The sequence below is a fragment of the Acinonyx jubatus genome, chromosome A1 (assembly GCF_027475565.1).
Source record: "Acinonyx jubatus isolate Ajub_Pintada_27869175 chromosome A1, VMU_Ajub_asm_v1.0, whole genome shotgun sequence".
Taxonomy (NCBI): domain Eukaryota; kingdom Metazoa; phylum Chordata; class Mammalia; order Carnivora; family Felidae; genus Acinonyx; species Acinonyx jubatus.
In genome coordinates this window covers 19,067,539-19,095,283 of record NC_069380.1, presented here as the reverse complement: position 1 = coordinate 19,095,283, position 27,745 = coordinate 19,067,539, and the positions used below count along the sequence as shown (strand labels likewise).

Sequence of the window (27,745 nt, the reverse complement as noted above, 5' to 3'; positions counted from 1 at the left end):
CCAGGGCTATTTAAAGAGACAGATTTTCCTGCAGTTAAGGGAGGAAAGGGAGGGAAAAAGCACTCTATGAAACTTGTCCAAACATAGAACAACTTATCTCAAGCTCCCTATCACTGAGGTATCCGAAGCTATGTTATATGGCTAAATGAACCATATGGTATGCTTATTATAAAGCTAGGAGTACAGGCCAGCTTGAAGTTTATTTCAAAATGGCGTATTTGCACCATTCATACAAAGTATGAAAAAAAATGGTAAAAATTTAGGTAAACCTTTAGATAGACTGATAATTTTTCAAAAAGAAATACACTATTAAACACATATTTAAATATTAAAAACTCCAAGTCAGATCTCACTATAATGTATTTCAAAAGCGAAATTTAAATTCATTCACTGTGGTTAAACTGCATTTCATATTTGTTGAAATAAATGTCACTGAAACATCGAAATACAGATATATTTATTTATAAATATTAGGTACACAGTTTATAAAAGACTAAAAATCCTCTCCAGGACACGAAACTATTATAGAACAAAGATAGGTGCTATTGTACAAACGGAATGAGTGAACATATGACTATGTGATTCTTAAGCGCATTTATATTACACACAGTTTTAAAACTACCATATCTTTGAAGCTGTAGAATTGGTAGGCGATGTATTTAAGAATTAGTTCAGAGACTTACAAAACAATTTTATTGGTGATATTTATGTGTGGGGAGAAGAAACTGTTTATCGCATATAACTATCACGTTTCAAGGGACATGACTTAACAGGAAAGTTTTTATAAGAAACTATTAGTTATTTTAGAAATTCTACCTACATTAAAATAACATTATATATTCCTGCTCTAATTCCAACTATATCAAGTGAAATGATAAAATTTAAAATTGTAACATTTTAGATAGTCAAGTTACAAAAGGAACTAAAGAAAGAAACTCAGATTCAAAGTTTCAAATACCCACTGAGTTCGACACCTTTTCTTTCTTAGTACAAAGTATCTGCTCTTAGACATGGGGTATTCAGTTAATTACCCTTCCTGGTGACCTCAGCTACAATAAAAAAGAAAGAAGCCAACAGAGACCACAGACTCACTAGCGCTGATGGAAAGCAATAGTGAAGAGCCAAAGCACAACAGACCACAGCAGTCTGGGTAACAACAACTGGGTGGAAAAGCAAGCTAAATCTTCCATGTCTTCACATTTGAAGGGAGTCACTCTACACATTACAATTACTGACTTTTCGACTGATCTATAGAATCAAGGAAAGGTGATGAAAAGTCAGCATTCTGTTTAAAGGCTGGCATGTATATTATACATTTCAAGAACAAGCCTATGCAAATATATCAATTTTATCTAGAACACCTTTTCTGATGATGCAGCATTACTGTACTTATATTTAATGACTAAAAATTTATCTCTAACTTAAGACGATTAAAAGTGAACAAGTCAACATTATGCTGAAACCTGTTTATAGCCAAGGAATATAGTAAACTACTTGACAAATTTACCATCTTAGAAACTCCCTCTGCTAAGATCGAAAAGGTAGGATTAGCTCTCTGCTGCCCAGAAGGCAATACCTGCTATAAGGTATTGAACATCAGTAAGAGAGCTTACTGCCATGAATACTTAGGTACTTGGCCCACTCCTAAGAGACACACAAAGCCACAACAAGCAAACAAAATACCCCAGGAACAATAAAAACCCCATTTCTCATCATCACTTTATTTCTCTTCTGCTGTTCCAGGCTCTGAGAACATCGGGCATAGTGCTGAATTGGGACGGCATACGAAAGCATCGGTTTCCCCTCCCAACTCTGTTAATTGTTCCAATGAAGACACACAAGGATAATGGTCTTTTAACATATCTGGCAATTTAGAAGTCTTCTCTTGAATACGTCGAGAACGTCTCACTGGTGTTAGAAACTTTAGCTCTTTAAATGTAGAATCTGTATTGTCAAACTGTATCTTCTTTTTTACACTAAAAAGACAAAAATTATTCCCAGAGTTAAAAAACGTTAACATTTTTACTTGTTCTTTTATGCCATTTATCTTACTATAACTTGTATGTTACAACCGTGTGATTGGCTGTCTTACAGAAAAGGAGTTACCAAAGCTCCTTGTAGTTAGGAACTTATTCCTTTCTGTATTTGTTGTCACAGCACATATACAGCAGATTCTTGAATATCTGTACAATTGGCTATTTGCTCAATTCCAAAACCTACTATTATCAATAGCTTACAGACATTAAAGTAAAATATCAAAGTTTTCTTTCACAAAATGGCAATACTTAGGGAAAAGCAAAGCAAATCCAGTATTTAAAGGGTGAAATGTCCCAATGATATTGATTTGCTTGAAACCTTTACCTATTAATAAATGATAGTTCTAATCACAAGTGAAATATTTTTAGATACCATATTTATTATTCCTAAACATAAAAACAAATCACAGCACAGTACATTTTGAAAGCTTACCTTTGTAGGTATGGTGTAGTAGACACATTATATTTAATTAAGCAACTCCCCCTGGTTTCTGTACTGGGGGTTTTAACATCATTGGCTGAATCGTTTGTTTTGTCATCTTCCTCTTTTTCATCATCTTGGAATACCACATTTCTAGTTTTCTTTTCCATTTCTGGTTTTCCTGACTCTAGATTAACCCCTCTATCTTCAGTGCTGACTTCATGGATGTATTCCTTGGTTGCACAAGCCTCCTCAACATTTTCTCCTATAGAAATACATTTATAGATTAAGCTTTGGGCCAAATTGAAAGAGCAAAATCAGAAGGCATTAAAGTTATTCATAGTTGGTCAGATTTTCAAAATCAATGAAACAAACTGCCATCTTCTAACCATTTCGTTTCCTAAGCTAACACTGCTGAGAACTATTGACAAATATTTACTGGCGCCTGTGGGTCAGGGGTTGTAGATACAAATTTAAGAATGAAACCATTCCTGTCCTTTAAGAAGTTGAAAATAATTATAAAATGAGAAAAATGCCATATAACTGAGGTAAGAATAAGGGGTCATAGGAACCCCTGAAACAGAATAACTACCTTTGAGTGAGAGACAGCGAGATGGCTATGGAAAGCTTTCAAGTGACACTTAGGCTGGGGCTTGAGAAAAGAGTACTCGACAAGACCTAGGAAGACAATCTTGGTATGAAGCTTAAAAGAAAATGACCTATTAAGACAACATTAAAGGGCCAGTGTGCTTAGAATACACGGTAAGAAGCAAGGTGGGAATGTGGGGAAGAGGTGATGAGTTCAGATAGGTATGAAGGGCTGGACCGTAATGACCTTTACATGCTAGAAGTTTGGTAAAAATAAATCTCTACTGGAGCGACAGAGATACAATAAGGTTGATCACTAAAACAGATGGTTTAGAATGGCAAGGAATGATCTGTGATGATAAGAAGACAAAGCTATGGTTGTCTTAAGCAAGGTGGCAGAGAGGTAGGCAGTGAGGAGGAAGGGCTCGATTTAAGAGTTATTTCTAAGTTAGGACTTAACAAATGGATGCATGTGTGTGTCTGAATGAGTGTGCAGGTATAGTGCGGGCATCTCTTCCAAAATTTCTTGCGGAGGCCTCTTTAACCACAGAGGATTTTCTTTTTTGGGAGGAAGAGATGATGGTATGGGGAAGCAATGAGGGACGACAATGAGTCCAAAATAAAACATGCTAGATGTGAAACACTGGAGACGTCCTGGTAAATCCATCAAGCCGAGAAGACCTCTAGATTTGACTAGTAGGAAATTATTAGAGATTTTTACTAAGAGGTGTTTCAGTTATATGATACATCTGAATCTAGAAAATGTTTACATTTCATAAACCTGACAGCTAATGAATCTCTTACCTGTATCTCCCATCCCTAGCAAAGAGAATTCTTGAACAGCTTCTCTAGAGCACAGAACAGATGACAGAATTTCACAAGTAAAATTTTAGAGATGCTCTAATCAAATTGCCTCACTTTTAACACAGGAAACTGAGGCCTAGAGAGGTAAGGTAACTTTCACAGACACTCAATGACAAATTTGAGTTTTGAACCAGATCTCCTAATTAAAAATTCTTTACACTACATAAAGCCACTGAATCTTGGAGGGAGGTATGCCAACAGATGTAAGAGGAGAGAAACAACTGACAAATTTAACAAGTTTAAAAAGATAAAAGAAAAATAATTCAATGAATTTTAATAAAATCACAATTCACTTGAAGAAAATAAAAAACTTACCATATTTAACTTTTTCTTGACTCTTCGTTGTCAGAATATCTGCAATGGTATGTCGCATCTCTTCAATAGGCTTAATTGTTTTAGTGAGGGAAATGAAAGTTTTATATTCTCAGACATTAACGAGATTGTCCAAGTCAAAAATATTTTAAACAGTGATTACATTTCATACTTCAATTAATAAAACAAAGCAATGGTTCTTAGACCATGTCTCTTTTCTCAAAATACTTATTTTGGCCACTCAAATTTTTAAAAATGACTCTTTGCCATTTAAAGAAAATTTTTTTCAGGGGGCAGGGGGCGCCTGGGTGGCTCAGTCGGTTAAGCGTCTGACTTCGGCCCAGATCATGGTCTCACAGTTTGTGGGTTCAGGCCTCATGTTGGGCTCTGTGCTGACAGCTCAGAGCCTGGAGCCTGCTTTGGATTCTGTGTCTCCCTGTCTCTCTCTCTGCCCCTCCTCAGCTCATGCTTGCACTCTGTCTCTGTCAAAAATAAACTTCAAAAATTAAAAAAAAAAAAAAATTAAAAAAAAATTTTTTTTATGTTTATTTTTCAGAGAGAGAGCCAGAGTGAGAGTGGGGGAGGTGCAGAGAGAGGGAGACACAGAATCTGAAACAGGCTCCAGGCTCTGAGCTGTCAGCACAGAGCGTGACACGGGGCTCCAACTTACGGACCGCGAGATCATAACCTGAGCTGAAGTCGGACGCTTAACTGACTGAGCCACTGAGGCGCCCCAACTCTTTTCCAATTTAAAGGGTAGAATTATCAGATTAAAACTTTTCCCCACAATTTTTCTTAAAACTGCTTGTCTGGATAGAAACAAAATTCATGGATAAGTAACAAGCTAACACTAATCTCTATTAAAGAGCTAATAATATACAGTAAATTTAATATGAGATTTATACCTTTTCTCCTATGTCCATGGTTACATATTTTTTTCACAGGCTATTAAATGCATCTCTGAAGAGCTCAAGGTTGATCAGCCTAACATTTCACTCAAATTCAACAGTTCACTAAGTGTCCATTATATTCTAGAACATATAAGTACTTACTACGTTCCTTTGAACTGCCCTGACTGCTAATGCAACATATTCAAGACATTATATAAAAGGGAAGTTCTGGCTCATATTCTTAGTTCTAGCACATAGTCCTTAACTACTCACTCATCCTGCTTTCACTTTTCTTTTGCAAATTTTAATCCTTGTTTTCCACTTTCTGCTCCACTGTGTCACATCTTTCCTTTACACACTGCTTTCTATGTGAACCTTTGGCCCCGGTTATGCATCCTAGCTAATCTGCCTTAAGCCACTTTAAGTTATGCCCCTTCTGGTTCAGCGCAGTAGGAACCTAACACTCCCTTCCAGGTGGGATTCTGTCAAATACAATTTCCCTTCAGCAAAGCGCTTTATACATAATAGCCATTGAGAGACTATCTGCTGAATATTTTATTTTTGATTCAGGTGAAGGGTCAAATAGTATCCGTTGGCTTTGCTGAGAATAAAGTGAGTAGACCTTTCTTAAAGAAAGACTAAAGAAAAAAATTTTTTAAAAACTCTCTTTATAAATAATCTCTAAAAATGCATGTTGAGAAACTTGGTCAAAAGGAAATGCATTTTAGAAATATTTGCCCATAAAAGCAAAAACCCAGTCAAATAAAAAAACTGGAGATACAACTTATTCTAGAGCCAGGGCCTTTGTAGCAATAGACCAGGAAGGGGCGAGAGGTATGGTATCAAATCACTATGGTGGTTACATGTCAGAGAAACTAGTTGACTGCCATTTTCTATGCGTGGGCAGGACCAAACACAGGGCATAAAAATATAAGTACATTAAGAAACGGTCTTAAAGCAATAGGGTTCTCTCACAAAGCCACAGAACCCGCTAACACTTAGATGTTAATTCTACTTACTTTATATTCGTTAAATGCATTTTAATATTAAAAATTCAATATCCCAGATGTCTTAACTAGGAAATGTGTAAAATGACATGTTGTACTAAAATATTTCTCACAGCATTTTTCACGAAATTTACATTTCAGCTTATATTCATCTTCTAAGTCCGATTATCACTAGTTCACAAGCAAGTTTTAGAAAGTTAAGAAACAGCTTTTATAATATGCAATCATTGTGGCCTTTAAACATTCATTACTACTACATATATAACCACACTTTTATCAAGTTATGTTGTAATGTGCTCCAAAATAACTCTGAATCTTTTACACCGTAATAATAAAGATTATTAAGTTTTAATCTTACCTGAGCACCCGCCAGAATGGCTTTCTCATAGATTGTGATAATGTTTTCAATAGGACTTGTGAGTGGTTCAATACGTGCAAGGCATATCCAATATTTAACAAGCTTTTTGGCATCCGGAATATTTTTAATCAGGTCATTCAGTATGACCAATATTTCTTCTTTTGGGCATCCCTAAAACAGCAAGAAGTGAAATGAGTGATCTCATTTAGCCTCCAAACTATGAACAATTAAGTAAGCTTGATCTATAATCAAGATCAATGATAATGAGAGAAAAAACTGATAGAAAATTATTCATAAGAATATTCACTATTCTCTTCCTTACTCCAAACTTGTTCTGAATGGCTAACAAGCAGCATATTAGTCATGAATACAAAGCAGGGAAAAAATGAAATATAAGTTGAGAAAAACATTAAGTCAAAAATGACCAACACTCTACATGGTCTTGATCCTTTTCCTTATCCTTATCCATATTGTGGGATTCCATTCAATATTTGAGTTGGAATTTTTGCATCTACGAAATGTTTATGGGGGAGAACAGCTTCTGGTTTTAAAAATTGTCTTTATCAGGTCTTGATATTAAGGCTAAAATGAATCTGTTACGGTATATGTACTTAAGGGCTATACACAGATAGTAGGGCAGAAAAACTCCACAGTTTCAATGACAAACCCCAGCTAAGCAGAATTAAGAATATAATCAGGGAAACTCCGAGTCTAATTTTCACGGGTCCTCAGAATCACAAAAAGTCTAAAGATGCTCATGAAGACCAGAGTAAGGTTTGAAATCATACTCATAGATTCAGTCTTGCTGTGGATCTTGGATGCTGTGGGTAACCAAAGCAAGATTAAAAAGTATGCAGGAAATAAAGGAAACATTCTAGAGTTATTATACTCTGTAGGATTTTGGTCCAAATAGTGAAACTCTACAATAAGTTCAAGACCATGATGATGTTGGTTTAGATTAATGGAATTTTGTTTGAAATATTTTAGCTAACTTGAATTTCATGTGAGATAATGACTAATTTATGTAGCTAGTCTTTGGTAAAATATGTAACGAGTGGAAAAAATAATATGAAAACATGCTGAAGGAATGGAAAAAACAGAAGTATCAGAGTGAATATCCACCCTCAGCCCATTTTATATTAACATCTTACAGAAACATAATATTTATAAGTAAAAAAAAAAAATCCAGTAAAAACCTAATTATCCCTTTGATCTATTTATATGAACTCAATGAAAATGCAGTCCATTAAAGGCTAAAGATAAACAATCTCATAATTAACATTAAATCTACATAACACCACTAACACATTACATGGTCAAAGAGTGACAAGGTAATTTAGTGAGATAACATTTATAAGATAATTTACAAACTATAAACTACCATACGAATATAAGGACTGTACCTCACTAATCAGGTTTAGGCATTCAGAAAATGTCTTGTTCACTTTTTCGGTAAATAATCTTTGTTCATCTTCTTCTACCATGGTAGTCCAAAAGGACCCAACTGGGTTTTCGTGTTGCCCTTCAGGCTCAGGCTGGGTAACTCCTGAGCTAGGAGGCCTTTTCAGGACTTTCCTTTTGCCAGCTTTCCACTCACTCAGACGAGCTCTACAGTTAGAAGCAGGATACAAGCATTACCGTGATATTGATGATAGAATTCTCTCAGAGGAGAAGTTAAAAAATAACTCAGGTCTTGAAGTAGCTCCATGCTAGTGGCACATACATAAGTTCACAAGTTCAAAGAAAGAGGAATATTGAACATATCAATGTTAATTATATGCTCAAAGACCCTAAGAACGCATTTTTAAATGGAGAGGTTATAAAATATTTCCCAATTGTATTAAGCATTATAACTTAGATTACATCAGACCTAATGAAAGACACTCAAGCACAAGAACTTAGGTCATACTGTTCCACAACATAAATTTGCTTAAATTTGCACACGACAGAAGAGAATCTATACTTGCACACAAATTCTAATACATTCAAGGAGATGATAAGCCAAACCACAAGAGCTACTCTTTTGAAAATTAAGCTAATAAAATTACATTTACTTACTTTCTCTCTTCTGCTGTTTCTTTGGGCTGAGCTGATCTATCAATAGTTGCTTTTGCTATTGTATGTCTGCGAGGGTCAACGTTTTTCGACTTTTCTATCAGTTTGGTGTTAGAAGACAAAACAGGCCTGGCTACAATTTCAGACTTCACGCTTCTTGTTAGTGTCTTCTTTCTTTCTATATCCTGAGAACCGGTTTTGGCACTAGATGAAACTGTGTTTAATTGCACTAACTCTTTCTCTCGAGGTCCTTTCCGCATCGTAACATTGGCCGAGCTTCTACCGATGCCTGGTCTCACAGCGTCCTGAGCATTGTCGCGGTGACTTCTAATAGGAGGTCGCAGAAGCTGTCTGTTCTGAATTGTAGTGCTCACAAGTTTAGTGGTAGTCGTCACGTTAGAAGCTCTATCGCTTTTCGCTGTCACACTGCTGCTGTTTGTGCGCAGAGGCTCTGTAGCTTTAGGGACTGTGGTCGAAAGTTTCTTTATTGCTGCAGAACTCTCATCTCTGATTTGTAGAGGCTTTCTAAATGAATTAATCTTAGACTGAACAATTTGGCCACGGTAAGATCCAAGCACAAGCTTCTTGGACATGTTAGCATCTTGCTTTGGTTTCTCTGTCATTATTTGTTTCTTTTTATTGTTGTTTTTAAGATGAAACACTTGGCTTAATGTCATGTGTTGACCTGGAGGGTCACCTTTAATTGGTACCAACTGCCCAGTTTGATTATTATCCTCAGAATTAGGTGTATCAATTGCTATAGTTGAATTGGTTAGTTCATTAGAAGGCCTTAAAGGAATACAATTTTTTTCCATTGTTATATTATTTTTGCTCCCAGGAGGTCTACTGACATTTTCTTTACCAGCCTAGAAGAGTGATTTATGACAAATTGGTATTTCAGAATTCATCTCTTTAAGAGTTTAGGAAAGGGAAAGGGGGAAAAGGGACAGTTTATGAGGGCTATGTCCATATCTTACCATTTTTGTTTTAAATTTCAGAACTTTTGTCTCTTCATGGACCTGGCCCTCAGAGGTCATCACTTTCTGGTCTCTACTACTTTAAAAAAAAAAAAGAAAAAAAAAAGGAAAAAAAGTTTAACCACAGACCAAGTGAGTTTTGTCTTTGGCAGGAGGAATGGGAGGATATTAACAATCATCTGACTTTATAATTTTAAATTAAGGCAAGAACTGAGCTGAGATTTATTTATGAAGCAAAACTCTTCTTTCTTTATTATAGGGTGACTTAATAGTATAAACAAGATGGCTGGAGAATTTAGATATTTTCTTAAAAGTCTTAACACCCTCTCCACACAGAATAGGTAAACACATTTGATAACCTCATTCCAAACCATTCTTCTTAGTCACTCAAACAAATCCTCAAAACCTTTATTAAGCAACACTTCCTTTGGTTAGTTTTCAGTACTTAGTAACAGATTTACATTGAAAAAAAAATTAAAAATAGCCCCTCTTCAAATAAATGGTGCTGGGAAAACTGGACAGCCACATGCAAAAGAATGAAACTAGACCACTTTCTTACACCATACACAAAGATGAACTCAAAATGCATTAAAGACCTAAACGTGAGACCTGAAACCATAAAGCTCCTAAAAGGAAACAGAGGTAGGAAAGTCCCGGACACCGGCCTTAGCCATATTTTGTGGGATGTATTGTGTCCCCTCAGGCAAGGGAAACAAAAGTAAAAATAATGGAAAGTTCATCAAACTAAAAGCCTCTGCACAGTATCAAACCATCGACAAAACAAAAAGGCAATCTACTAAGTGAGAGAAGTTATTTACATGGGATATATCTGATAAATCAGGGGTTAATTTCCAAAATTTATAAAGAACTCCTACAGTTCAACATGAAGAAAACTCAACTAAAAAATGCACAAGCAGACCTGCACAAGCAGGACCCAAGCAGACATTTTTCCAAAAACATTCAGATGGTCAACAAACCCATGGAAAGGTGCTCAACATCACGCGTCATCAGGGAAATGCAAATCAAAACCACAATGAGATAATACTTCACACCTGTCAGAATGGCTACTAACAAAAAGACAAAAGATAACAAGTGTTGGAAAGGATGTGGAAAAAAGGGAGACCTTGTGCAATGAAAATATAAATTGGTGCAGCCAATGGAAAACAGCATGAAGTTTCCTCAAAAAATTCATAAATAGAAATACCAGATGATCCAGTAATTCTACCTCTGGGTATTTACCTGAAGAGTATATGAAAACACTAGTTCAAGAAGATACATGCACCCCCGGGGTTTACTGCAGCATTATTCACAATATCCCTGATATAGAAGCAACCTAAGTGTCCATCAATAAATGAATGGACAAGGAAGATGTGGCATATATATATATATATTGGCATACACTGGCATACACACACACACACACACACACACACACACACACACACACTGGAATATTACTCAACCATAAAAAAGAAAATCTTGGGGTACCTGGGTGGCTCAGTCAGTTAAGCATCCAAGTTTGGCTCAGGTCATAATCTCGCAGTTTGTGAGTTTGAGCCCCACATCGGGCTCTGTGCTGACAGTTCAGGGACTGGAGCCTGCTTCAGATTCTGTGTCTCCCTCTCTTTCTCTCTCTCTCTGACCCCCCCCCCCAACACTCTCTGTCTCTCTCTCTCAAAAATAAATAAATATTTAAAAAGAAAAGAAAAGAAAAGAAAATCTTGCCATTTGTGACACAATGGATAGACCTTGAGGGTATTCTGCCAAGTGAAATAAGGCAGTTGGAGAAAGACAAATACCATACGATTTCACTTATGTGTGGAATCTACAAATACAAAACAAAAACAAACAACAAACAAAAAATAGAAACAGACTCAAATACAGACTGCCTAAGAGGAGGGTGGTGGGAGATGGATGAAAATCGGCAAAGGGTAAATAAATATATATATATGGGAAAATAGGTATAAAGTAAATAAGTCACTGGAATGAAAAGTATAGTATAGGAAATATAGTCAATAATATTATAGTAACTTTTTATGGTGACAGAAAGTAACTACACTTTCCACGGTAAGCATTTAATGTATTCAACTGTCAAATCACTATGATGTATACCTAAAACTAATATGTCAATTATACTTTGATTAAAAAGAAGAAAAGAAAAAGGGAAAGAAAAAAAATAGCCCTCCCAAAAGAAATCCAAAATTTTCCATACACACACAGCCCAATTCATTATAAATATGGACTTCAGTTTCTAGATGGCAATGCATTTAGAATATGTATCTAAAACAAATGCTTCCTCAAGAATTTAACCTACACTCCTTTTAACAGATACAGACTGTTTAGTACAGGCCATGAGATTCTCTTAGCAAGTCATTATAACAATTTGCATTCCATAAAGAAAAGACAAAAGAGGATCAATTAGACATCCCATTGATTCTAAGAGAGTTCCCAAGTTCAGAGATGCTAAAATGTAAAAAAAGGGTACATTTTAGAATCAACAAAGCTTGTTATCCCTGTAGTTGATAATTTGGGTTACGATGCCTCTCGCATCTTTTTGCTTAGTCTGCTCGGACAAGGGGCAGAACTTTGACATAGCTTGTACTACACATTTTTAAAACATTTATTATTTAATTTACATCCAAGTTAGTTCGCATATGGTAAACAATGATTTCAGGAGTAGATTCCTTAATGCCCCTTACCCATTTAGACCATCCCCCCCCCCCACGTCCCCTTCAGCAACCCTCTGTTTGTTCTCTATATTTAAGTCTTTTATGTTTTGTCTCCCTCCCTGTTTTTATATTATTTTTACTTCCCTTCCCTTATGTTCATCTGTTTTGTATCTTAAATTCCTCATATGAGTGAAGTCATGTATTTGTCTTTCTCTGACTAATTTCATTTAGTATAACACCCTCCAGTTCCATCCATCCCTCCAGTAGTTGCAAACGCCAAGATTTCATTCTTTTTGATTGTCGAGTAATACTCCATTTGTACTACACATTTTGAATGATGGCAGAGTCAAGATGCATCAGTGAACAGAGCAATGTCTCCCCAGTTTAAAGCCCTGCATTCACTGCCTGATGGTAAATACTCCTCTTGTTATTCACTGGCCTGTAGTCCGGTGCGGGGTGGGAGATGATGCTCACGGTCAGTCTGTCAGGTGCTCCCAATGTGGTACCTTAACTAATCAGACCCCCAATTACTTCTGGGCTTACGGTATACTGTGATGTTATCTCATGGAGAACATCAGAAGCAATCTTAACAAGAAATAGCCCTTCTTTCCTCCACCAAAGACTGCCAGCCTATGTGCCTCTGTACCCTATATTCTGCCTTCCTTGGCAGATAAACTGACACCATGCTAACCCATGGGCAAACTCTCCATTTGTGCTCTCTCGCTTGAGCACTGAGGATCTTTGTTCTTATTATTTATTCATTCTTCTGAATCATTAATTACCCCTCTGCTACATCATTCCCATCCGCATATAAACACTGTATATTATATCTCATCTTAAAAGCCTTAAACCCCACATTCCCTTTCAGCTTTGTAGCAAAACTCCTCAAAAGTATGTATCTAAACACACTGTCCCCATGTTGTCGTATTACATTCTCTCGCCAGCCCATATCCATTGGGAATGTGCCCTCACCACTCTCCTGGAGGCTCCTAGTGTCATCTCCTTCTGTCTTTCTACAACTCAGGGATCAATTCTGCTTTCACCTTACTGCACCTTTCAACAGCACCTGACAGGTAGTAATTCTTTCTTTCAACACTCTCTTCACTCTGCTGCCGGATCACCAACTCCTCCTTTTCCTCCTACCTCGGTGGTCCGCTTCTTTCAAGTCTGTCTCTCTTCTTCCTGACCTCGCTGGGGCTCAAAGCTGCATTCAAATTTTAAACTTTTCTTTTGCCTTTTTATTTTAGTTTTATACTTCTCAGGGACTCCTCTTTTTCTGTCTGTGCTAACAGAATCCTAGCGCTTGGTCTTGAAATTGCTGGCCTTTTTAACTGCTAGCTAAAAAAAACCACAACACATCAGGATAAGAAGAATCTACCTTATTCACCCGTCCAGTATGGAGTTATATGAAAATACATCTGTGTGTGTGTATGTGTGTGTGTGTATATATATATATATATATATATATATATAATGCTATTCTACCTTGTGATGATAAAACTGTCCTCACAAGCATTATCTAAACATAGGAATCTTAAAGTACCCACGCTAGAGATTGTAAAATAGAATGATTTAATTTTGAAAAGCTGCAACTCTGATTGGCTATTTAACAATTTGTTGCTCAAGTAATATTTAAATTGACATCTGTTTTCTGAAAGGAATAAATATAGTACTTGTGAGATTTCTTGTAAAGCCAGAAGAATTTCAGAATTTTCTTTTCTTCCCATTGTGTGTAAGAGTATTATAAACCCCACGACCCAGTTAGATTCCTTATTTAAGTTAGTAGTTGAGAGTCATGCTCTGTCTTACTTGAGTTGATACTCTCTTTGCTTACTCTCTAGTAATCTTATTCCCTCTCAAGGTTTTAAATAAGTATCACCTACCAACTGGCAATTCCCATGTTTATATCTCTGATCCCAATCTCAAGCCAGCCCTTCAGATGTGCAACTCTTTGGCTTTTCCACTTGGATGTCTTGTTGGTGCCTCAGATTTAGCATGGCCAAAACAGAGCTCCTGATTACCCCATTCCTCCCTTAGTCTTCCCCATCTCGATATATGGTATCACTAGCCACTCAGTTATTCAAATAAAAAATCTAGGATCATCTTTTTGTCTTAAATGAAGAAACGAGGAATTTGTGAAAGAAAATGTATAACCATTTACATGTAAATGTAAAACATTTAAAGTAACACTAATGTAAAATTAAAAAGATTAAAAATTTGGAATTAATGCCAAACTTACATCAACTTGCAAAATTATAAATAGTTCAAAGAATATCCGTATACTGTTTTCCCAGATTTGTTTCGTGACAACCTTTTATGCCATATGTATTATAATTTGCACTGTTTCTGAACATGTGTATGTGTGGAATATATACAATGTTTTCTAACTGAACCTTTCAAGTTAAGATATATACACGATTGCTCTTTACCCCTAAATGCTTCAATGTTCATTTCCTACAAGTGGTGATTTTTCTCTTACATAACTGTAACACGGTTATCAAGTTAATAAATTCAATTTGATATACCCCTTAATCTACTATTTATATTCTAGCTGAAAACTGACATAATAATGTCCTTTATAACATTTCCCCTTTCACAATAGGGTACAAGGGTCAGGTATTGGATCGAATGGTATGTCTTAATCTGGAACATTCAGAGTCATCTTAAACTCCTTTCTTTCACATCTCATACCCTTCCATCACCAAGTCCTGTCATCTCTACCTCCTAAATATAAACACAATCGGACCACTCAACCATGAGGAAGGGTATGAAGCATTCACGGAGACAAAATACATCAATCACTGTTGGAAGAAACTAGAGAAATCAGGAGAATAGAATAACTCATGAACCAATCCTCTGTGTGGAAAGCCACTGAGAGATCATGAAATAATAGCCATCACTTATTGCACTCTCGCTATATACCAGGCATAGTACAGTGCATTTACTAGCTCAATTAATCCCCAAGAAACACATATTACTATCCCATTTTAATAAAGTAACCAGACTCAAAGAGGTCAGGTAACTCTCCAGAGGTTACGCAGTTGTAGCGGCAGACTTACAGATTCCAGTCCTCGTCACTCTAAAGTCAATGCTCTTAGATTGCACACAAAGAGCCTAAAGGATGTTACTAGCAGTTATCTCTGGAGGGGACCTTTTGATTTTCTGCTTTCTATACTTTCATGGGTTTTTGTTTTAGCCACAAGCATGTACTATTTTTAAAATTTTAACAAAATAACACCAAGATATTTCTATGGAGAACTGAGAATATAATGAATGCTCTTCAAATATTTGGGGGGAATGCTCTCTCTCTGACACATACACAGTAAAAACTTTGCTAAATTAAGAAAGACCGACCTTTGTAGCACTGTATAAACCACAGTCAGTATTTTGATATATACAAACACTTTGCTTTAAAATTGTTTCCTCATAGAGTGTGAATTGATTTACACAGGAAGCGATGACCTAATGCTGTGCTATCCAAGAAGGTATGGCTACTGAGCACTTGAAAAGTGGCTAGTCCAAACGGACTTGTGAAAGTGTAAAATACACACCGGACTTTGAAAACTCACTACCAAAAAGGAATGCAAAATATCTTAATAACTTTTAAGAATTACAGGTTGGAATTATAACACGGGATATATTGGATTAAATGTTATTAGAATTCACCTTTAAAAAATGTGGCTACTAAAAAATTTTAAATTACAGTACAACTGTGGCTCCCATTACATTTTTATTGGACAGCTCTAATTTTAGACCTGAAATCAGAAAATTTGACCTCACCTGGATATGTGATTTTCCTCCTTGTATGCAAAAAACGTTTTTCTTTTTAACATATGTTCCTTGAGTTTCTGTCTTCTTTGTTCTAAATAACAAAAAGGCGACAAGCCAACATTGGTTACAACGATAACATCAAATATTCACTAAATGCAGATCTTCAAAAAATGTTCTACTAGAGATCACATCTTGTATACAACAGAAAATTTCTCAATTCAGAAATAATCCCATTTCTAAGAAATTGTTACCGTAAATGGTGCCCACAACTACTGCACAAGAATCACCTTTTCCTCTGTCTTTGAGTGAAAAATCTGGAGAAAATTATTTTCAATACACGGTTACTGAAAGCCAAGCTTTAAGAAACTAAATAGCAGATAAGAGACACCAGACTCTAAGCTCTAATTTACCAGTACTGGGTTGGGTGAGAGTTTCTTTCCTCTACTTTCCCATGTGGAGGACAAAGAATTAACATTATTTCTGAAGACCCAGCCAACCCTGGATTTACACAAAGTTGATTGATTGTCTTTAATTTGAAGCATCAGATGAGGCAGCCCCACCTCTCCAAATACTCGCGCTTAGGAAGAGGAGAGGCCTGCGCAAGCGCAGTGGGTTCTCGGTCCGGGCGCGGCCCCGCCCCCGCCGGTCCCGCGTCTCGAACGCAGGGGCCGGCTGGAGTGTCACGCACGCTCCCTCACTAAACGGACGTCTTCACTGCAGGCCCATCCTCGCAGCCAGTGGGTCACGCCCGGCCAGTAACGACCGCACGGGAGGCGCTTAGCCCGCACAGTGACACCACGGACCGGGAACCGCTCTGGTTTGTCCATTTCGAAAATGCCGAGGATGCGGCTGCGAGAGGCCGAGCGATCTGTCCAGGCTTCTCACACAACTGGTCAGGACTGAAGCCGGGGGACCCGAGGCCTCGGCCGCTGAGTCCGAGCCACCCCCTACCCCACGGTCGTCCGCGTCCCCACCCTCTCGGACAAACCCGGGCTCCTGCGGGTCGCGCCGCTCCCGCCACCGCGGCCCTCACCTCTGAACTCGGGCTGGGCCCTCTGGCTCGGGGGCAGTTGTAGCTCCCGGGGCACTGCTGGGGTGCTCATGGCTGCTGCGGGCAGAGGACGCGTCTCGGCCCTAACAGTCCCGCACTGCTCAAGCCAAGGCAGCGGCAAACTGAGCACGCCGCCTGCCCCGCTGCAGGAGGCGCGGCGTGAATTGAATGAACCAATGGGCGCAGGGGGCGGAGCCGGGGCCGCCGTTGCTGGGGCGGGTCTTGCCTCAGCTGGGTTCAGTTAGAGCTGCCCAGCTGAGTCCCCGGGCTGACAAACCTGATCAGCTGTTTCCGTGTTTGACTTGCGACCTGGGGGGGGTGGGCTTGCAAAGTCCTTGCTGTGTGGCAGATGGGACTTGTCTTTGGACGCCCATAGTGCATGGAGGAAGGCAGACTAGAAAATTGTCTATAGGCTGCGCTTATTAAACCAGGGCGTGTTTGCTGAGGAGGCTGTAAGCACCTACTGCTGTACAAAAGCATGTGTATTTCCCTTTCCCAAACATTACTTCGTTGCCATAGGACGACTGGGAAGTGGGATTGTAGGACCGCTGACAACATGGACTCCTCTGGCAGTCCATCCTGTTAATGCTCCTGCAATGACTTCCTTCCGGATCCGTGTTCCAGGACCCCTGAAGGTTCATGTATGCCCTGACCACAATGCAGGATGGCTTGTTCTGATCGTCACGAAAGTGGTGCACAGAAGGAGACACTTTAGCTAAGTAGTAGAGCTGACAGGCCCACAGAAGGTGCCACTCTAAGTAACTGTTCCAGCCGCGTTTTAAGCACGGAGACAGAGACTGGAGGATACAACTTTTGTATCCCTGGCGCGGGTCTGAGAGGCTCCCGAGCTGGCTCTCAACTGCCAGTTCTTGCCGTCTTTTTCTGCTTTTTTTTCTGAAAGCATCATATGGTAGTATCTTGCTAATGAAGTTTGGGATGTTATATTCTGTTGCTGCTTTTTCTTGATGAAATGTTAAGTGTAACATTGTGTAACTTTGCCTGCACTTGAGGCCAGTTCTGGAAGAACTAACAGCCAAACAGCACGCATCACCATCCCTCAGACATTACTGCTGTTTGTATATTACTGTTAATATTGTCAATTATGTACTAAAGTTTCATGGGACAGGCTGGGTAGCCAGGGATTAAGTGACAGAGAACAGTTTAACAAAATACAACAGTAAAAAGAGCGACTCAAAAACCTTTAAACCATTATGCTAAGTGAAAACCAGCTGCAAAAGGTCACATATATGGTATGATTCCATATGAAATATCCATAATAGATAAATTCATAGAGAAATGAGACAGATTGGTGGTTGCCAGGGGTTAGGGGTAGGGGGGAATAGGGAGAGATCACTGAGCTGTTCCCTTTGAAATGGTAATTTTATGTTATGTAAACTAAAGTGTGTGTGTATGTGTGTGGGGCATGGTTAAAAATAGTGACCCAAACAAAACCCTGAAGAGCTCAAGAGGCTGAGATGGAGGGTTGGAAATCCTGCAAAACTGCTAGGTTTTCCAACATGGCACTTTCCCCACAGTCTCCAGACTTACCCACTCCAAGAATGGTATCTCTTTAAAGACACTTTTCTAAAAATATCATCATCCTACAATTGTTGGGGGAAAGGCAGACCATTCTCTAAAAAGATCCAAGAGAAAAAGTCCTTTCAGAACAATTTTTCAACAACACAGCTGACCATTTAACTGCAGCCACCTGGAGTATCTCTGACCACCCTCCTGTGAAACAAGGAGAGCCCCTGTGGGAGAACAGGATAGGACCATCCAAAGGATAGAAGGAAGACAAAGGCAGGGCTAGGACACAAAGTCCAAGGAGGAAGGTGGCTAAAGAAAGACGTAATAGTCCAGCGTTGGGCACTGATGAGGTCTAGTAGGATTGAGACTGAAAGGAACCATTGGATTCAGAAGCTAGGAAGTTCTGGCAAAAGCATTCTGCAGACAAGTACAAAATATTGCTGAGAGAAATTAAAGAAACCCTAAATAAATGGAGACAGATAAGATGTTTTCGCATCACAAGACCCTATGTTGCTGAGATATCCATTCTCTCCAAGTTGATCTATCCAATCCCATCCCAATAAAAACCCTAGAAGATTTTTCTATAGAAATCGACAGATTGTGAAAGTTAAATGGAAATGCAAAGGATCTAGAGAGGCAAACCAATTTTGAAACAGAACAAAGTCGGAGGACTAACACTACCTGATTTCAAAATGTATTATAAAGCCACAGTAACCAAGATGGTGTAGCTGGCATTGGTGTAAAGACAAAGAAATCAATGGAATTCAATAGAGATGCCAGAGATATACTTAGACTTCTATGGTCACTTGATTTTCTGCAGTTTCCAAGACAACTCAATGGAAGAGAAGGATAATCTTTCCAACTAATACAGGTAGGTACAGGGACAACTGGATATCCACAGAGAAAGTGTCAACCATGATCCTTAACGCACCTCTTGTACAAACTGTGGGGGGCCGGGCCCGGCGCCAGGCTGAGACCGGGTCGAGCAACGTTCCCTGTTGACTCACGCCAACCCGGTGGTTCCCCCTCCCATTCCCCCACTTTCAAGAGCACACGAAAGCCTTGTCAAGGCTGAGAGAGTTAATTCCTGAAGCCTGTGGTCTGCAGGTGTTGGCAGTAATGCTACCTCCCTTTTTCTACCCCGAGCCAGATAGACACAAACATGGGAACTGTGTTTTGCTAGCAATCTATCAACAAGGTCTTGTGACCCGTTCACAAGGTTCACAAGGTATACAGAACTAAATGTTTTGGCTGGCAGTGATCATGTGAAACCTGTTTATTCTTAGAATGACCTGATCCATAAGAGTCTTATATTATAAAAGATTGTGTACAGCAACAATAAAGCCGTCACTTGGGCCATCAGCCCAGGGGACCCTCCTGTTTCCAAACTTTCTCTTCTCTCTTTTTTCTTGCTTTCCCCTACCCTCAGGACCCTGACCTCGGTGTTTGTCGCGCCGGTCGCGACAACAAACAAACCTCAGAATGGAATGTAGACGTAAATGTAAGAACTCAAACAATAAAACCTCTAGAAGAAAACATAGCGGGGGTGGGGGGGCACCTGGGTGGCTCAGTGGGTTGAGCGTCCGACTTCAGCTCAGGTCATGATCTCACAGCTGATGAGTTCTAGCCCTGCATCGGGCTCTGTGCTGACAGCTCAGAGCCTGGAGCCTGCTTCGGATTCTGTGTCTCCCTCTCTCTCTGCCCCTAACCCACTCACATTCTGTCTCTGTCTCTCTCAAAAATAAATAAACATTAAAAAAAAAAAAAAAGAAGAAAACCTAGGAGAAAAATCAGTGATTTGTGTTAGGCAAAGTTTTCTTTCTCTTTTATTTTAAATACAATTTATTGTCAAATTGGCTTCCATACAACACCCAGTGCTCATCCCAACAAGTGCCCTCCTCAATGCCCATCACCCACTTCCCCTTTCCCGTCAACTCTCTGTATTTTGAGTTTGTTCTCTGTATTTAAGAGTCTCTTATGGTTTGCCTGCCTCCCTCTCTATAACTTTTACCCCCTTCCCTTCCCCCATGGTCTTCTGTGAAGTTTCTTAAGATCCACATATGAGTGAAAACATATGGCACCTTTTTCTGACTTATTTCACTTAGCATAATACCCTCCAGTTCCAGCCATGTTGCCACAAATGGCCAGATTTCATTCTTTCTCATTGTCAAGTAGTATTCCATTGTATATATAAACTACATCTTCTTTATGCATTCATCCATTGATGGACATTTAGGCTCTTTCCATCATTTGGCTATTGTTGAAAGTGCTGCTATCAACATTGGGGTACAAGTGCCTCTATGCATCAGCACTCCTCTACCCCTTGGGTAAAGTCCTAGCAGTGCTATTGCTGGGTCATAGGGTAGTTCTATTTTTAATTTTTTGAGGAACCTCCACACTGTTTTCCAGAGCAGCTGCACTAGTTTGCATTCCCACCAACAGTGCAAGAGGGTTCCTGTTTCTTCACATCCTTGCCAGCATCTATAGTCTCCTGATTTGTTCAGTTCAGCCACTTGACTGGTATGAGGTGGTATCTCAGTGTGGCTTTGATTTGTATTTCCCTGATGATGAGTGAAGTTGAGCATTGTTTCATGTGTCTGTTGGCCATCTGGATGTCTTCTTTGGAAAAGTGGCTGTTCATGTCTTCTGTCCATTTCTTCACTGGATTATTTATTTTTTGGGTGTAGAGTTTGGTGAGTTCTTTATAGATTTTGGATACTAGCCCTTTATCCAATAGGTCATTTGCAAATATCTTTTCCCATTCTGTTGGTTGCCTTTTAGTTTTGTTGATTGTTTCCTTCGCAATGCAGAAGCTTTTTATCTTGATGATGTCACAATAGTTCATTTTTGCTTTTGATTCCCTTGCCTTTGGAGATGTGTTGAGCAAGAAATTGCTGTGGCTGAGGTCAAAGAGGTTGTTGCCAGCTTTCTCCTCTACGATTTTGATGGTTTCCTGTCTCACATTCAGGTCTTTCATCCATTTTGAGTTTATTTTTGTGTGTAGTGTAAGAAAGTGGTCTAGTTTCATTCTTCTGCATGTTGCTGTCCAGTTCTCCCAGCAACGTTTATTAAACAGACTGTGTTTTTTCCATTGGATACTCTTTCCTGCTTTGTCAAAGATTAGATAGGCAAAGTTTTCTTAAATAGGAGAAAACACAAACTATAAAAGAAACAGTATACTGGATTTCATCAAAATGAAAATTTTGCTCTTCAAAAGACACTTTAGAAAACTAAAAGACAAACTACAGAGTAGGAGAAAATATTTACAAAGCATATTAATAACTTATACCAAGATATGTAAGCCTTCTGACAACTCAATTTTTTCAATGTGCAAAAAAAAAAAAAAAAAATTGCACTTCACCAAAGAACATTTAGGGACAAAAATAAGCACATGGAAAGATACCTAACATTCTTAGTCATCAGGAAAATGCAATTACTATCAATGAAATACCACTCACTATGCATCCACTAAAATGGCTAATACTTAAAAGATAGACAATACTAAAGTTTGGCAAGGAACTTGAACTCTCATACACCACTGGTACTGATACAAAATGATACAGCTACTTAAGAAAACAGTTTGACAGTTTCTTATAAAGTTAACCATGCACTCACCATATGACCCCGCAATTACTCTTCTAAGTATTTACCCAGGAGAAATGAAAGCATGTACGCATATGTTTATACTATCTTTATTCATAATAGCCCTAAGCAGCAAATTAGCGAAATCTCCATCAGCCAATGAGTGGATAAAAAAATTGTGACATAGCCATACAATTGACAATTACTTAGCAATAACAAGGAACAAAATACTGAATAAGACAACATGGATATAATGAAAAAACTCAGTTTTTTCCTTCCTGTACAGGGAAACATTCAGCTCTCCCTGATTTTGTTTATTTCCAGCATGTCTTAGCTGTTACATAGAATGTTTCATTTCTGACATCTGGTCACCAAAGGTGTGGAGGTTCTTTCTCCACAACAAGCAACTTGTGACACCAACTGGGTACCCTACAATTTAATTCAATTCTAACATGACCTGGAGAGAGTGTTAGCTCCCACAGGCCAAGGACTCAGTCCTACAAGACTCCTGCCCTTCAACTTCAGATGACAGTGGAAACCTAGGTTATCACTTGTGCTTCTGACTGAACCCCTTTTTGGGGTTTGCTAAAATTTGCTGAACCCTTCTTTGGGGGTTGCTAAAATTTGCTAGAGCAGCTCATAAACCTCAGAAGTATTTTCGTATGTTTATTAATTTTTTTAAAGATAAAGGATACAGATGAACAGCCAGATGAAGAGATACATAGAGCAAGGTCTGGAAGGGTTCCGAGTGTAGGAGCTTCTTCTGCTCCCTGTGGAGTTGGGGTGTGCTACTCTCCTGGTGTGGATGAGTTCACCAACCTGGAAGCTCTCCAAACCCCAAACTATTGAGATTTTATGAAGACTTTCTCATGTAAGCATGATCGATTATTAACTCTGTTTCCACTCTCTCTCCATTCTCTGGAGAAGTGGGAGGCCACGGAAGGACCTGAAGTTTCCAAGCTTCTTATCAGGGCTTGATCTTCCTGGTGACCTGCCCCCATCCAGAATCCCACCAAGAGTTTCCTCAAGAGAGTGAAAGGTGCTCCTAGTGCCCTTATCACTTAGGAAATTACATGGGTTTTAGAAGCTCTATGCCAGGAACCAGGGGCAGAGACCAATACATATTTTCTATTATCTCACCATGAGTGAGACTCAAAAACATGCCATTACATTTAAGAAGCCAGATACAAAGGACTACATACCTTGTGATTTCATTTACATGAAATTCTAGAAAAGACATAGATTGTACATGAGTGAAATCATATGGTATTTGTCTTTATCTGACTTGTCTCACTTAGCATAATGCCTTCTATATCCATCCATGTTGTCACAAATGGCAAGATTTCATGCCACCTCTTCTTAATCTATCAGTGGACACTTGGGTTGTCTCCATACTTTGGCTGTTATGATTAATGCTACAATAAATATAGAGGTGCATATATCTTTTTGAATTAGTGTTTTCATTTCCTTTGGGCAAATACCCATTGGTAGAATTACTAGATTGGATAGTAGTGCTATTTTTGTTTTTTTGAGGAAACTCCATAATGTTTTCCATGATGACTACACCAATTTACATTCCCACCGACAGCGCACAAGGTTTCCTTTTTCTCCACATCCTCACCAATGCTTGTTTCTTGTCTTTTTGATTCTAGCCATTCTGACAGGTATAAGGTGATATCTCATTGTGGTTTTGATTTGCATTTCCCTGATAATTAGTAATGAGCAAGTTTTCATGGGTCTGTTGGCCATCTGTATATGTTCTTTAGAAAAATGTCTATTCAGGTCCTCTGTCCATTTTTAATGGGACTGTTTTTTGGGGTGTGTGTGTGTGTGTGTGTGTGTGTAAATATAAGTTCTTTATATAATCCTTTATCAGATACCACTTACAAATATCTTCTCTCATTTAGTAGGTTGCCTTTTTGTATTGTTGATGGTTTCCTTTGCTATGCAATAACATTTTATTTTGGTGTAGTCCCAATTGTTTATTTTTGCTTTTATTTTCTTTACCTGAAGAGACATATCTAGAAAAATGTTGCTATGCCCAATATGAAAGAAATTATTCCCTATGTTTTCTTCTAGGAGTTTTATTGTTTCAGGTCTCACATCTAGGCCTTTATTCCATTTTGATTTTATTTTTGGGTATGGTGTAAGAACGTGGTCCAGTTTCATTCTTTTGCATGTAGCTATCCAGTTTTCCCAGCACCATTTATTGAAGAGACTGTCTTCCCATTCTTGCCTCCTTTTTCATAGATTAATTGACCATATAATCATGGGTTTATTTCTGGGCTCTGTATTCTTTTCTATTTGTCTGTGTGTCTAGTTTTGTGCCAAAACCATATTATTTTGATTACTACAGCTTTGTAGTATATCTTGAAATGTGGGATTGTGATACCTCCAGCTTTGTTGTTCTTTCTCAAGATTGCTTTGACTAGTCAAGGTCTTTTGTGGTTCCATACAAAATTTCGCATTATTTGTTCTAGTTATGTAAAAAATGCTATTGGTATTTTGATAGAGATTGCATTCAATCTGCATAATGCTTTGGGTAGTATGGATATTCTTTTTTTTTTTAATTTAAATTCATGTTAACATATAGTGTAACATGGGTTTCAGGACTAGAATTTAATGATTCATCATTTACATGTAACATCAAGTGCTCATCCCATCTGGTGCCCTCTTTAATGCCCATCACCCATTTAGACCACCCCTCACCCACTGCCTCTCCAGAAACCCTGTTTGTTCTCCGTATTTAAGAGTCTCTTATGGTTTGTCTCCCTCTCTGTTTTTGTATTATTTTTGCTTCCCTTCCCTTATGTCCATCTGTTTTGTTTCTTAAATACCAAATTTGAGTATTTTGCTTAGCATAACATACTCTAGTTCCATCAATGTTGTTGCAAATGGCAAGATTTCATTCTTTTTGATGGCCAAGTAATATTCCATTGTGTGTGTGTGTGTGTGTGTGTGTGTGTGTGTGTGTGTGTGTGTGTATGTATACCACATCTTTATCCATTCATCAGTCGATGGACATTTGGGTCCTTTCCATAATTTGGCTATTGTTGATAGTGCTGCTATAAACATTGGGGTGTATGTGCCCCTTCGAATCAGCAATTTTGTATCCTTTGGATAAATACCCAGTAGTGCAATTGCTGGATGGTAGGGTAGCTCTGTTTCTAATTTTTTGAGTAACCTCCATATTGTTTTCCAGAGTGGCTGCACCAGTTTGCATAACCACCAACAGTGTAAGAGGGTTCCCCTTTCTCTGCATCCTCAGCAAAATTATTGTTTCTTGAGTTGTTAATTTTAGCTGTTCTGACAGGTGTCAGGTGGTAGCTCATTGTGGCTTTGATTTGCATTTCCCTGATGATGAGTGATGTGGAGCATCTTTTCATGTGTCTGTTAGCCATCTGGAAGTCTTCTTTGGAAAAATGTCTGTTCATGTCTTCTGCCCATTTCTTAATTATATTGCTTGTTTTTTGGGCGTTGAGTTTGGTAAGTTCTCTATAATTCTGTAGAATCTATAGATTCTCTATACTAACTATTTACCAGATGTGTCATTTACAAATATCTTCTCCCAGTTGCCTTTTAGTTTTGTTGATTGTTTCCTTTACTGAGCAGAAGCTTTATATCTTGATGAGATCCCAATTGTTCATGTTTGCTTTTGTTTTCCCTGCCTCCAGAGACATGTTTAGTAGAAAGTTGCTGTGGCCAAGTTCAAAAAGGTTGCTGCCTGTGTTCTCCTCTAGGATTTTGATGGTTTCATGTCTTACATTTAGGTTTTTCACACATTTTGAATTTATTTCTGTGTATAGTATAAGAAAGTGGTCTATTTTCATTCTTTTGCATGTTGCTGTCCAGTTTTCCCAGCACCATTTGTTGAAGAGACTGTCTTTTTTTCCATTGGATATTCTTTCCTGCTTTGTCAACGATTAGTTGGTTGTACATTTGTGGGTCCATTTCTGAGTTCTCTATTCTGTTCCATTGATCTGTGTGTCTATTTTTGTGCCAGTACCATACTGTCTTGATGATTACAGCTTTGTAATATACCTTGAAGTCCAGAACTGTGATGCCTCCAGCTTTGGTTTTCTTTTTCAACATTACTTTGGCTATTTGGGGTCTTTTCTGGTTCCATACAAATTTTAGAATTGTTTGTTCTAGTTCTGTGAAGAATGTTGTGCTATTTTGATAGGGATTGCATTGAACAGGTAGATTGCTTTGGGTAGTGGTAGTACAGATATTCTAACAAGAGTAATTCTTCCAATCCATGAGCATGGAATGTCTTTCCATTTGTTTGTGTTGTCCTCAATTTCTCTCATCAATGTTTTATAGTTTTCAGAGTATAGGGCTTTCGCCTCCCTAGTTAAGTTTATTCCTAGGTATTGTATTCTTTTTGGTGCAATTATAAATGGAATTGTTTTTTAAATTTCTCTTTCTGCTACTTCATTATAAGTGTATAGAAATGCAACCGATTGCTGTGCTTTACTTTTGTAATCTGCAACTTTACAGGATTCATTTATTCTAGTAGTTTTTGGTTGGAGCCTTTAGGACTTTCTATATATAGTATCATGTCATCTGTAAATTGTTTTTAGTCCCCAAACTACTCAAGTAAAACTTTTACCTCAGAATACTTTGTTCCATTAGTCTCACTTTATAGCTATCAAGATGAGCAATTTCTAATGTCATTTTTCATGATCTCTTCTCTTAGAAAAAGAGAATTAGTGATGATGAGACTCCCCCCACCCCGCTTTTTTTAAAGTAGGCTCCACACCCAATGTGGGACTTGAACTAATGACTCTGAGATCAAGACCTAAAATCAAGAATTGGATGCTCTACCAACTGAGCCACGTAGGTGCCCGGAGACTCCTTTCTTTATGAATGAGAATGGCCATGCTCCCTGGAGGCAAAAACACATCATGCTTGTTCAGCATCACTATTTATTAGGGAAGTGCAAATCAAAACTACAATGAGATATCACCTCACACTGCTTAGATTGACTATCATTGCAAAAAAAAGAAAACAACCCAAGTATTGGCAAAGATGTGGAGAAAAGGAAACCCTTGTACACTGTTGGTGGGAATGTAAATTGGTTCAGAAATATGTTTACTTCTCAAAACTTTAAGAATAGTACTACCATGGGGTACCTAGGTGGCTCAGTCGGTTAAGCATCCGACTTCACCTCAGGTCATGATCTCACAGTCCGTGAGTTCGAGCCCCGCGTCGGGCTCTGTGCTGACAGCTCAGAGCCTGGAGCCTGCTTCCGATTCTGTGTCTCCCTCTCTCTGACCCTCCCCCATTCATGCTCTGTCTCTCTCTGTCTCAAAAATAAATAAATATTAAACAAAAAAAAAAGAATAGTACTACCGTATGACCCAGTTACTCCGCTTCTGGGTATTTATCCAGAGTATGAAAACACTAATTCAAAAATATATATCACCCCTATGTTTATTGCAGCATCATTTACGATAGTCAAGATATGCAAGCAACCTAAGTGTCCATCGATGGCTGAATGGATAAAGAGGTGGTGGTGTGCATACACACACACACACACACACACACACTCACACATTGACAGTGGAATATTAGTCATAAAAAGGTTTGCAATCTTGCCATCTGCAACAACATGGATGGATTTGAGGGTGTTAT

General features: G+C 38.4%; 1 protein-coding gene across 4 annotated transcripts; it reads right to left on the bottom strand.

Annotated features, from left to right (window-relative positions):
* Positions 1–440: 440 nt before the first annotated feature.
* Positions 441–17,156, bottom strand: CKAP2 (cytoskeleton associated protein 2). 4 transcript variants are annotated; one of them, XM_027064755.2, is made up of 9 exons: positions 16,982–17,156; positions 15,958–16,039; positions 9,509–9,584; positions 8,535–9,397; positions 7,880–8,084; positions 6,477–6,647; positions 4,225–4,294; positions 2,470–2,722; positions 441–1,976 (listed from the first exon to the last, which is right to left on the bottom strand). In XM_027064755.2, exons 1-9 carry the CDS (start codon positions 17,049–17,051, stop codon positions 1,721–1,723), a joined length of 2,046 nt encoding a protein of 681 aa, XP_026920556.2. In that variant the 5' UTR covers positions 17,052–17,156; the 3' UTR covers positions 441–1,720. The 4 variants fall into 4 exon arrangements, with proteins under 4 accessions (XP_026920556.2, XP_026920555.2, XP_026920557.2 ...); XM_027064754.2 differs by having other exon boundaries at positions 1,221–1,976; positions 9,509–9,587; XM_027064756.2 differs by lacking the exon at positions 16,982–17,156 and adding an exon at positions 16,359–16,675 and having other exon boundaries at positions 1,221–1,976; positions 9,509–9,587.
* Positions 17,157–27,745: the final 10,589 nt, after the last annotated feature.

Excerpts from the sequence above, each read along its gene's own strand:
- CKAP2 (XM_027064754.2), bottom strand. The coding sequence starts at position 17,051 with ATGAGCACCCCAGCAGTGCCCCGGGAGCTACAACTGCCCCCGAGCCAG. Across the intron at positions 9,398-9,508 it reads TGAAATTTAAAACAAAAATG|GCTGGTAAAGAAAATGTCAG; the intron begins GTAAGATATGGA and ends TCACTCTTCTAG. Across the intron at positions 8,085-8,534 it reads GAAACAGCAGAAGAGAGAAA|AGCTCGTCTGAGTGAGTGGA; the intron begins GTAAGTAAATGT and ends TTCTAACTGTAG.